The following is a 13,138-nucleotide window of genomic DNA, read 5'->3' as shown; positions in this document are numbered from 1 at the left end:
AATTATATTTTTTTTTTGTGTGGTATGAATTTTGTATTTGATTTCAATTGAGTGGCATTTTTACATTAAAACAATTATTTTTCTCTTATAACAATTTTTTTTTGTCGAGGGACTAAAATAAAAAAATGGATCATAAACTTCAGAAAATGGCTTAGAGGTAGAATATTTTTTTTTTTATAATTTTGTCCAGGATTGTTTAGAACCTTAAAATCAGATCTCCCTCATCAAATTAGAATTTTCCAACTAAGAACCAATTAATTATGGGAGTGTTTGTTTCCTGGTTTAAAAAATTATTCCCAAGAATGTGGAGGTTGCAATTATATATTCCTATGTTTGTTACAACGTTTTCGGCCCGAGTTTTCTATTGATAGAAACTTCAACTTCTTCCTAAACTTTCTTTCTCCTTTATTTAACGAGGAGGGGTGGTTAAAGGTCATTTCTTGACCTAGAATCACCCCTCTACATCTTTTTCCCTTTCTTTCAATCTAAATAAGTTGTTTTCACATATATCAAGTTTTGCCTTTTGTGTTTTTTGTGATTTCGTCGTCAAAGTGCGACGTTGTGTTGTTCACCGTCTTGTGCGGCGTTTGATTTTTGTGTTTTATCACGATGTTCGTTTAGTTCTTATTGAAAGATCAACATCATTCAATTACAAATTCAATCAATGATTTGGGCGTCAACGTTGCAGATCCGGGAGCATAAGTATTTCGGTGACTTATTTTATCATATTATTTGTAGGCTTTTTGCCGTTGTATGCTATTAACTTGGGTGCTGTGAGTTTGTTCGCATATTCATCCCTTACGTTTTTAGTGATGTTTGTATCTGATATACTCTATCAATTTGAATGAATGAATATTGTTTTTTTTTTTTTTTTGCAAATAAAAAATGTTTGTTACAAAGTTAAAAAATGAACTCCCGGGAATAAAGAATTTCTTGGAAAATAATAACTTCCACTTACGGTCATGATTTTATTCCCAAGGAAGTGGGCGAGAGTAAAAGATTATCATGTAAATAGTAATAAAATTGATATAACTACCTATATACCCATTATCACAAATAATTCCCATAAATCTGACCATTAATTACCAAACACAATTTTTAAAAAATACATAGGAATAAGATGCTCATTATTATTCCCATAAAAGGTTACGCAAAGGAGTAAAATTTTCAACCGTCAAACAAACGCCCCCTGTGAATTTTTAAAGAGTCAAATACTCAAAAACGAAAACAACATAGAAATCGAATTTTGAGTTGATTTTTTTTTACAAGGCCCCTATAAAAGTACATAGAAAAGATCTGCAAACTCTTGTAACATTTCAAAGACGCCTCTATTTATTTTGATTTTTCGACCAAAATGTGCAAGATCGTAATTTTTTGTCCGAGTAAGCATATACTCACGGGTCGAATTTCATTCCTTAATTTCGCACGCATATTCGTAACATAAACACAATTTTGGATTATTTAAGCGAGGGACAAATTAATTACAAATTTTTGTTCCTCATAGTTATGAATTTCTTAAAAAATTCATAATTAATTATTCCCTCAATTAAAAATTCTAAAATTTTATGATGGAGATTCTTACGATGGTTTAAACATGACTAAAAAATTGGGGAACAAAATTTGACCCGTGAATATATACTTACTAAAAACATATTGCGATTTTGCACATTTTAGACGAAAAATCAAAATAAATTAAGGCATTTAGTGAACTCTTTCTAAAAGGTCAACAACCGCTCAAGCTAGTAAGCCAATAGTGTCAAAATCAAATATCATAAAAACATTCTCATATTTGGCCAAAAGTGTCAACACGTTTTCTCGTGTTTGACCACTTTGTTTGAAGCGTTTGATGGCTGTCTGTCTATCCCATAGTAAACCCACAATCAAAAAGTCTCGGTCCTAGTCCCACAAGTGGAGCCATACATGCATTAATAGTGAAATAGATAGATCTCTACTCGAGAGTAGGTCATTATTGGACCGAATTGGGTGAACAAATATGGGTGTGTTTATTTCTCTTCTCTCTTTATCTTAATACTTTGATTTCACTTCTGATTTGTGTTTTACATTTGGTTACTAGATTAAAGTTAGGTCTGTTGTCGTTGTTTCTTGAGGTTACTTTGATTCAGTGGCGGATCTTCTCAAGAGCCCATGGGAGCCATGGCTCCCCCCAGGTTTTGTATATATATACTATATTAGTCACAAATTATATGGTATTTCACAAGTGTTGCAGTGGAAACTGAAGGAGAATTGGTTGAGAGATCATGGGTTCAATTCGTTCGATTCCCCATTTGTCTCCTTTTTCTTTTTCTTCCATATTTACAATGCATTTTTATTTTATTCACAATCACAAAAAATTACTTGGCAGGACTCGAACCAATGATCTTGAGGTGGTTTTATGCCTTGAGAACAACTGCAACACATACCAATTTCTGTTTATTTTATGAAACAACTTGTATATATAAGTTACAATTATTTGGCTCCCCCCACATTTTTAGTCAAGATCCGCCACTGCTTTGATTATTGGTTACAACTTTCTCTTTTGCTCCATGCATATACGTTTATTAGTGTTAGATTTGGTTGCAAGTTCAAAACAGTTATGATCATGTAAGTACATATATTGTGGAAAATATGAAACGGTTTAACATATATTGATGGCTTTAACTAGCCAATTAACAAAAACATCATTGACATAACAACCAACAAGATTGGACGTAGTAATAAGGAAAACATGCAGATTCAAAATTCTTGACAAAGGAAAAAGAATCACAGCAGCAGAAATTGCATAAACAGTTTAGTGGACTGGTGAAGGGAAGAGGGATTTTGAGGTGTAGAGATTTGTTGTGGTATGATTTGCTTGTGTATGGTCTATTAGGAAATTACGGAACGGTGAATTTTGGAGAAGATAAGAATTCTGGTTTAGGGTTGATTTTAGCGACAAATATTAGTATTGTTAGGTTTTTGTTGGAGGAAGGGATCGAACTATCGACCTTCTTTGTCACCACATTCCTTCATTGGATTTACTGTGATGCAATCATAAACAGGAAGCTACAATATTTGTGAAGAAGAATGCATAAATGGTGCACAGTCATATAGGCCTGTTTTTTTGTTATCAGTTTTTGTGCAGGAGGTTTTTGGATGAGTTGTTGTGAATATGGTGCAGTAAAATTATGTTAGGTCTACAATTTTCTCATTTAATTGTCTTTTATTTTTGCATAACTTGATCAGTTACTTGAAGATGCACTTTTTTTTTTTTTTACAAGAATATGCATTTTTGCTATACATAGAAAAGGACAGACATCCTAGTAAAAAAAAAAATAGGTATTAAAATTTATACATACGGTTTAGTTTGATTCGATTAGGTTTTGAAAAATGAATCCAAAATTGGATTTGATCTGTGTGGTTTTCAATTTTTTTAATCAGTTTTGCCTTTTTGATTTGAATCAATTTGGAACAAATAGCCCATGTGCTAACAATGAATCAATATATTGATAAAAATCCAAAGTGGAAACTCCACCTACTCCTAAATAATATACCAATCTAATACATTAATTAATGATCCACTAGTTACCTTTCCCTTAAAACAATCATTTTTTATAATAATTGTTTAAGGAGACCGATTATGGCCACTATTGTGGGAGAAGCATTTCTTGCGGCATCTTTGGAAGTGTTGTTGCAAAAGATAGTTTCCGGTGAGTTCGTGGAATTATTTCGGAGTACGAAGCTTGACGTTCCACTCTTGGAAAAGCTGAACATAACCCTGATGAGTCTTCAAGCTGTACTGAATGATGCTGAGCAGAAGCAGATCACCAACCCTGCTGTCAAGAAATGGCTGCATCTGCTGCGCGATGCTGTCTTTGAAGCTGATGATTTGTTTGATGAAATCAACACGGAGGCTTTGAGGTGCAAAGTGGAAGCTGAGTATGAAACCCGAGGTGCTACTACTCAGGTGCTGAAAAAACTTTCTTCTCATTTTAAAAGGTTTAATAAAAAGATCAATTCTACGCTGCAAATATTATTTGAAAGATTAGAACATTTGAGAAGCCAGAATCTTGGATTGATAGAAGGCGTTTCCGGTAGGATTTGGCATATAACTCCTACAAGTTCTGTTGTGGGTGATGAATCTTCTATTTGTGGTAGAGATGATGACAAAGAGAAACTTAAAGAGTTTCTACTTTCAGAGGACGGTAGTCATACCGGAAGCAAAATAGGAGTGATTTCCATTGTGGGTATGGGAGGGCTAGGAAAAACAACACTAGCTAAAATCCTTTACAATGATTCCGATGTGAAGCAGAAATTTGAGACGAGAGGGTGGGCACATGTCTCAAAAGATCTTAATGTTGTCACTGTAACTAAAACCCTTCTTGAATCTGTCACTTCACAAGCAATTACAACAAATGACTTGAATAGTCTCCAAGTACAATTGCAGGAAAGTTTAAGGAACAAAAAATATTTGCTAGTCTTGGATGATATATGGTATGGAAGATATGTTGGTTGGAATAGTTTGAATGACATCTTTAATGTTGGGGCAATAGGGAGTAAGATCATCATCACAACACGAGATGAAAGAGTTGCACTACCGACGCAAACCTTTCTTTTTGTTCACCATGTAAGATCTTTGGAAACTGAAGATTGTTGGAATATACTTGCAAGCCATGCATTTGTAGAAGGAAACTACCAACAGCGACCTGATCTAGAAAAAATTGGCAGAGAAATTGCCAAAAAGTGTGATGGGTTACCATTAGCTGCAGTAGCACTTGGGGGTCTTCTTCGCACCAAATTGTCACAAGATTATTGGAATGATGTATTAAAAAGTAGTATTTGGGAATTGACCGATGATGAGGTGCAACCAGCTCTATTATTGAGCTATCATCATCTTCCTGCTCCTTTAAAAGGATGCTTTGCTTATTGCTCAATTTTTCCAAAGAACTTCATCTTAGAGAAAGATATGATAGTTCAACTCTGGATTGCAGAAGGCTTAGTACCCAAGCCCAAAGGTGAAAAAATTTGGGAAGCTTTGGCAGAAGAATACTTTGCTGAACTAGTGTCTAGGTCTCTGATACATCAACAATCCGTTGATGATGAGGAAGCCACCTTTGAAATGCATGATCTCATCAATGATTTGGCTATGATGGTTTCATCTCCATATTGTATTAGGTTGGATGAACAAAAGCCACATGAAAGGGTGTGTCATTTGTCATGCAAAAGAGGGGAATATGACTCATATGATAAATTTGATAAATTGCATGGATTAAAATGTTTACGAACCTTTCTACCCTTGCAGGGATCTCTCTTCGCTAACGTGTCAAGGAAGTTAGTTTGTGATTTGCTGCCAACAATAAAACAATTACATGTGTTGTCTCTCTCAAAATATGAGAATATAACTGTGTTGCCCAAATCTATTGGAAACTTGATATACCTGCGATACTTAGATCTCTCTTGGACTCAGATTGAGAGGTTGCCTTCTGAAACGTGCAAGCTTTACAATTTGCAGACCTTGTTGTTGTCACACTGCGAAAGGCTCTCTGAATTGCCGAAGGACATGGGAAAATTAGTGAATCTACGCCACCTTGATGTTAGACACACACAATTGAAGGAGATGCCTGTACAACTATCCAGACTAGAGAATCTCCAAACCTTGTCGGATTTTGTTGTCAGCATACAAGATGCTGGGTTGAAGATTACAGATCTGGGAAAATATCCCCATCTATGGGGAAACCTTTCCATCTCACAGCTTCAAAATGTAACTAACCCATCCCATGGCTTTCAATCAAATTTAGAGATGAAAAAACAAATTAACGAGTTGGTACTACAATGGTCTGACATTACTCCTTCAAATTCACAAATTCAAAGTGTTGTGCTTGAACAGTTGCGTCCTTCGACAAATTTGAAGAGTCTCACCATCAGGGGCTATGGTGGAAACAACTTTCCAAGTTGGTTGGGTGGTTCTTTATTTTGCAACATGGTGTGTTTGAGGATCTCACGTTGTGAAAATTGTTCAGTGCTGCCACCCCTCGGACATTTAGGTAATCTTAAAAAGCTCTTTATTGACGAGATGAGATCAGTCAAAAGTATTGGTACTGAGTTCTATGGATGTGGTTCTCCTTTGTTTCGACCATTTCCTTTATTGGAGACTCTTGAATTTGATACGATGCTGAAGTGGGAAGAATGGAAGTTGACAGGAGGTACATCTACAGAGTTTCCTCGTCTAACACGTTTGTCACTGCGAAATTGTCCGAAACTCAAAGGAAACATACCCCTTGGACAATTAAGTCATCTAAAAGAACTCCATATTGAAGGGATGAACTCGGTAAAAACACTTGGTAGTGAGTTCTATGGAAGTAGTAATTCTCCATTGTTTCAACCATTTCTCTCCTTGGAGACTCTACAGTTTAGGGATATGCAAGAGTGGGAGGAATGGAAGCTGATTGGAGGTACATCCACAGAGTTTCCTAGTCTAAGATTCCTGTCACTATATAATTGTCTGAAACTCAAAGGAAACATTCCAGGTAGCCTTCCTAATCTCACATCTCTAATAGTGGAATATTGTCCGAAACTAGAAGGAAACATGCCCGATAAACTTCCTTCTTTGACTAAACTTAAGTTACGTGGATTGCCAACATTAGATCATGTATTCAGACAATTGATGATCCCTCTCAATTCTCTTCAATGTTTGACCATAGAAAACATACCATCTTTAAAGTCCTTCCCAAGAGAAGGTCTTCCCAAAACCTTACAATCTCTCAACATCATAAATTGTGAGAAACTGGAGTTCCTTCCTTCTGAATCCTTTCATAATTACAAATTACTTGAGGAGTTGGATATACTCGGTAGTGATATGACATCGTTTACCTTGGGCTCCCTCCCAGTTCTCAAAAAGCTATTTATTGCCTGTTGTAAGAATCTAAAATCAATAATAATTGCAAAAGACACGTCACAACATAATCTCTTGTTTCTGAGTAGCATCTATATATCAAATTGTGATGAACTGGATTCAGTTTCTCTAGGTGTATTGTCCATTCCTAACCTCACTGAATTATTTGTGGTTAAGTGTAAGAAGCTTCGTTCACTGCCTGAATCAATAAAAACTCTATCCAACCTTCAAGTAATGGTTATTTTTGATCTTCCAAATCTGCAATCCTTTTCCATGGATGATTTTCCTATCAGTTTACAGACACTGAATCTTGGCACTGTTGGAGGGATTTTGTGGAATAGAACTTGGGAACGTCACACTTCTCTTTCTAGGTTTGGAATTATAGGTGATGATATTTTGATGGCGTTGATGAAAATGGAAATTCCTTCTCTACCCGCTTCTCTCAAATTCTTAAATATATATGATGTTAAAGATATAGAATGCTTGGATGGAAAGTGGCTTCAACATCTCACCTCTCTTCAAAGGCTTGGGATTTATTCAGCTCCCAAGCTCAAATTGTTGCCAAAAGAGGGATTGCCTTCCTCTCTTAAAGTACTCAGTAACGCAAACTGCCCCTTATTGAAAGCGAGTTGGCAGAGGAAGCGAGGGAAAGAGTGGCGTAAGATTGCTCACATCCCCTTCATTGAAATCGACTACGAAACGATCACATGAGCATTACATTCAGAAGTGAGTCACTAAAATACTTCTTTCTTGTTATTAATGTCATCAATAAATATTCTTAATTTTAATTCACAAGTTGATGGATAACGTTTACTCCCCTTCACAGGTTCTGCTGCCATCTGTGGTTGAATTTGAAATAAAATGCTCCATTATAAGAATTTCGACAGAAGACAAATCACATTCTCAGAGGAGATTAGAAATGGGTTGCTCAAGAAGGCTAACGATCTTTCCTTTCACTGTGATGCTATTCTGTCTGATATTGTTCCACTTGCATGTGAGTTTTTATTTTACCCTTATCCGATGATGTATGTTATTAATTTCAGAAGTTACACTCAATTTAATGAACTCATTCCCTTTTAGTTTTTATTTTTCGTGTTTTGATCTACCTTCTTGAACCTCAACTCAATTTAAAAGAACATGTTTGAAGCCTCAAGTGTAATTTTATCAAATGAAGAGAAGTAAAAAAATGGTTTTACGTGTTAAATTTCAATTGCCGCTGTAGATCTATCAGATAGTTTGATTATCTTAGTTGCACGATATATGGTATTGTTATATTTAATGATATATTTTTGTTTAGAAGGTAGATTGTAAAATGGTGGAGATTTTAAGAGAGCAAATTGGAAAGCTAGAGGCAAAACAATTGTACGTGTTTTCTTAATCTGTTTTGCATTGTCTCTTCTCTTTTTCTGTTGTCTCTTGAAGAACCACTTACAAATACTTTCCTGGACCTGGCAGAATTTGGCTTGAAGGAATTGCAAAATTTAGAGAAGAGGCTAAATGAAGTGCAATCTAGAGTACTTTCCATTACAAACCTAGTGGGTCACCAAAAATTCTTTGTAGGTCTGGTAATGGTTTAGTTATAGGTCTGACATAGTGATATCACCCATGAAGCATTTAACCAAATGATGCACTCTCAAAGGCTACATGATTGTGAGTATTTGTTAATAAGATATTAATTTCCATTTTAAGTATAGCTGTTAAGTCCTACCTGAGAGGAAATCTGATGAATATATTTATCTTGGTCTTTCTATATGCAAATATAAGTATAGTTTCTTAGTATAAAAGATTTGTTTTCTGAATTGCACCATATCATCCTTGACCAACATGTTTATTATAATTTTGAAATATACTAATTACTTTGGAAAATTAGAAAGAGGTATTATTGTCCTAGTAAATTATTTATCATGCTTTTGATGCAGATGTGTAGATGAATTGGAATCCCTACTCTCAAAGATGGACAGTCTTAGCACATCATAGGTGTGAGTGTCCCTATTCCACCCTCAGCTAATCCATAGTGCTATGAATATGGTTAAAAGATAAATTACATTCTTGTAACAGGTTTTTAAAAACACCATGATCGGTCCAGAAGGGAGTCCAACATTGCTGTGCATGGCTTCAGATTGCAGTTTTCCAGAACATGTGCATCTCTCATGTTGGTCCAGAAGAGGTAAAAAGAAATTCTCCCCAGTTGTTTTATACCGTGAAGTGTTATTTGTCAAGTACTGACCAAAGTTGTAATAACAGAAACTGCGTGTTGTCAAGTACTTCCTTTTTGTTGGGATCTTGAAGGTGGAGTAGCTTAGCTTGGAAACGGCAACAAATGCACGTTGACCCTCATATAGGAGGGTGGTCGTCTGGAGAGGCGGATGCAAGAATAATCAAGGTTAGTCTGAGAGGAGGAGTTAAGAACACTCATGATCATACTGAGAGGCAGAGGTTACATGGTGAAAAACATAGTGGATGTATGTGTTTGAAGGTAGGGATGGAGAAAACTCTTGAGGTGGAGTCTTCCAATGGTGGGACTAGAAGAACACCACCAACGGTGGCACCTAAGCCGCATGGCTATAGAGACCTTCTTTGTTATGCTCTAGTTGAGAGCAAGGAGATCTTCAAGAGGACGGAGAAGCGCATTGTGAGGGTTGAAGAGTTTATGGTGAAACTTGTAAAACTACCTAAAAATTCTAAAGTAGTTGGAAGCAATTTCTTCAAGAGCGCCGAAGGCATTCCGAGGATTGAAGAGATAAAGGTGAAATCTTGTGAGACTACAAGTGTAGTTGGAGGCAAGGGCAAGTTGCAACATGGTTGATGGGTAAATTGGCATTATCATCGATTTGAAGAGGAGGTGGAGAATTTTTGTTTATGCCTTAAAATCTCATTATGATTGTGGAAAAATGTTTTCTTGTGGTCCAATGCACTAGAAATGCATGTGAAAGTAGATCATATTGGCATATTTTGAAGCATTTTCAAAGATTCCAGCACTGCCTCATACGCCTTGGCTATGCCCACACACACAAGGTGTGTTACAATACACAGCACCAATGTAAGGCATACAGACAGGAGCAGTGGCGAAGCCAGAAATTTTATCGAGCCTGGGCAAAATTTTGACCGCAAATTCACATGTGACATAATATATAAATAGTCATAAATCGAAATAAAATAGGCTCGTCATTTTGTCGATAAAAGTACAGTTTGAAACAAGAGAGACGAAACATAACCTATCAATAGTGTGCTAAATAAAATTAGGAGGTAAATGTCCTTTCTGAAACCTCTTTGCGGTGAATGTTCGAAGAATATCAACATGTGACTTGAATATCTCCCGTTCGGTGTAACATATCATCAAGTCATTGAACCACACATTGTTGATCTTGTTGAAAACAATTATTTCTCACGGGCTTATAAGATTATTTTACTAGCTCATTGACATGGCTTGATAACTGGTGGACTTCCAACTTTTCCTATAAATTTTGTTACCATAAATTAAATGAGCAATGGTGTAACACCCCGTTCTCCCAACAACGTAATATTAATTATTATAATCAGAGTAATCACACAACGGAGTGTCACACTACTTTTCAAAAATTCATAAATAGAAAATATCTATTTATTTAAGGCCAACATAAAGAATCTTAATAAACTGCAGCGGAATAATTCTTTAAAATATAAATTCAACCAAAATTCAACATTAATGAAAATCTTGGCACAAAGGCCCCAACATAATTCAACTTTATTTTCAACAACGATAAACTCTAATAGCAAGTCTTTTCCAAAATATGTGATACATAAAAGAATGAGAAGACATTCGCAACGATTTCCCCATCCTAGTATGTATCAGAGCCCTAGACACTTGAGCCGACCAAACCTACAAGTCATCAGTATCTGCACATTACCCACGGTCGAGGCAACATATACGCAGAAGGGGTGAGAAACTTATCCAATAATAATAATATATAATTCATCAAATTAATGAAAACAACAAAGCATATCACAACAGGCATCATTAATAATGTATTTAAATAAACACATAAACAACGACATAATTATTTTCAGCAACAAGGTACAGCAACAACGACAACAACAACATTATCCACAATGACACCGACAACTCGACAATGCGACAACGACAACAACTCGACAATGCTACAACGACAACAACAACCCAACAATGCTACGACAACAACAACTAATGCATCATGCAGGTGGTACCAATCTACGCGCGTTGAATGCTAAGCATTCCAGGGCATAAGCCCCCAACGATTTGGATGGTTAAAGCATCCCAGGGCATAAGCCCCCAACAGGTGAATGATAAACATTCCAGGGCATAAGCCCCCAACGGGTTGAATGATGAACATTCCAGGGCATAAACCCCCAACAGATGTGAGTATGCAAATGGACTCAACTTGTGTATATCAACATACAACTTCAACAGCGACTACAACAACAACATATGTGCCTAAAACAATTATGACACACTCCCCAACTTTGACATTAGATGATACAACAACGTCAACAACGGAAATCAACAACATAGCATATATATAAATCAATTACATTCATCTCAAAGTCTAAAACATCCCCCAAAAGCAATTAAGTTTTGATCAATAGAACATAAGTCAAATATCCATAAAACACCTCAACTAAATCCCTAACACTTAAGTTTGAAGTTGGAAAACCAACCATAAGTTTTTGGACTAACTAGAGATTAGTTATGCTAAGTTTTCTTAAAATTTTCTGAAGACCCACCTGAACTATTTTTATCATAACTCAAAATCTACAAATCTTTTCCACTCCAAACCAAGGCCATTATAAAGCTAACTTAATTATCTACAACTTTCATGTTTACACCGAAAGCTAATTCAACACAGAAACGGGTGAAAATCAGTGAACAATCGAGGAAAAAGTTTGCAGAAAACGTGTCACGATTTTGGAAAACGTGCCACGTTTTTACGACCAGAAAAACCCAAATTTCGACATTTTAAAATCGTGCCACGATGCCCAAAACGTGCCACGTTTTTGACAGTACCAGGTCAAAAAAAACAGCTTTTCAAAAGTGCGATTTCAACATAGTTTCACCCAAAAATCCCATCTTTGATCCCTTAATCACCCAAATTGTCTTAGAAACATGTTTACAGGTTTAGTATACAACATAGGGAACAAAACAACATATAATTATGCAATTCAACAACAAGTTTCATCATAATTCATCATCTATCATAACTTCTCAAACCCTAGAAACCAAGAACAACAAATTCATCAATTTTCAAATTATATATCACGATTATTGAAAGGAATCCCACCCTTACCTTAATTCAGCAAAAATGAACGAATAGCTACAACAATCGATTCCTTCCTAGCTCTCTCTTGGTTCTTCTCCTCTTCCTCTCCAAAACCAGTTGTTTCTCAATTGTACGTGAAAATGTTTCTGTTCTCACTTTTCTTTCTTTTACTCTCAAAAATATAACTCTTTCCTTTTCTCACTTAACTCCCACTAAACTCTCATAATTATTTACTTAATTCTCATTAACTAAAATAAATATTATTTCTACCTATTTCTATTTCTCCTATTATTTCCACAAATAATAAGACAATATTCATTCAAATAAAACACAACTCTATAAATCATATAATAAAATAGCATCACACCATATATCACATAAAATCATCTAGTTAACAAATAAATTCATATAAAAATACTCACACATCTACTAAAAATAATTAAATAAAAATGGGGTGTTACAACTCTCCCCAACTTATAGAATTTCGTCCTCGAAATATTACCTCAAGCAAACAACTCAGGATATGACTCCTGCATCTTACTCTCCAACTCCCAAGTAAGACTTTCACCAGTTGCTCCTCCCCAAACAACTCTCACTAGAGGTATATCTTTGCCTCTCAACGTCTTCACCTTGCGATCATCAATCCTCAAAGGTAAAGTCTCCACCGTAAGGTTGTCTCTAACTTGCACATCATCTCTAGGAATAACATGTGAAGGATCCGCTACATACTTCCGAAGTTGCGACACATGAAACACATCATGAAAGTTCGAAAGATGTGGTGGCAACCCGACTCTATAAGCCACCGTGCCAATTCTCTCAGATATTTGATAAGGACCAATAAATTTTGGAGTTAACTTCTTGGACTTCAATGCACGACCCACACCGGTCATAGGAGTGACTCTCAAGAACACATGATCACCCTCTTGAAACTCAAGGTCTTTCCTACGCTTGTCATGATAACTCTTCTGTCGACTCTGCGACTCTTTCATATGCTCTC

The 13,138-nt window shown here is 35.9% G+C and overlaps 1 protein-coding gene and 1 long non-coding RNA gene across 2 annotated transcripts; both read left to right on the top strand.

The window, feature by feature from the left end:
- Nucleotides 1-3,616: 3,616 nt before the first annotated feature.
- Nucleotides 3,617-7,590, top strand: LOC146935622 (putative disease resistance RPP13-like protein 1). Its single transcript, XM_085750770.1, has one exon. The coding sequence runs from the start codon at nucleotides 3,617-3,619 to the stop codon at nucleotides 7,577-7,579; it is 3,963 nt and encodes a 1,320-aa protein (XP_085606896.1). The 3' UTR covers nucleotides 7,580-7,590.
- A 110-nt stretch (nucleotides 7,591-7,700) lies between these two features.
- LOC146935621 (uncharacterized) lies at nucleotides 7,701-8,386 on the top strand. Its single transcript, XR_015030288.1, has 3 exons — nucleotides 7,701-7,862; nucleotides 8,173-8,230; nucleotides 8,324-8,386. It is a non-coding gene; the product is annotated as an uncharacterized LOC146935621 (long non-coding RNA).
- Nucleotides 8,387-13,138: the final 4,752 nt, after the last annotated feature.

This window comes from Medicago sativa, chromosome 3, assembly GCF_051527215.1.
Source record: "Medicago sativa cultivar Bolivia chromosome 3, Bolivia_mono, whole genome shotgun sequence".
In the NCBI taxonomy this organism is placed as follows: Eukaryota; Viridiplantae; Streptophyta; class Magnoliopsida; order Fabales; family Fabaceae; genus Medicago; species Medicago sativa.
This window is presented reverse-complemented; position numbering and strand designations above follow the sequence as displayed.

Bases quoted from the DNA above. Each gene is read 5' to 3' on its own strand.
- LOC146935622 (XM_085750770.1), top strand. From the start codon at position 3,617: ATGGCCACTATTGTGGGAGAAGCATTTCTTGCGGCATCTTTGGAAGTG.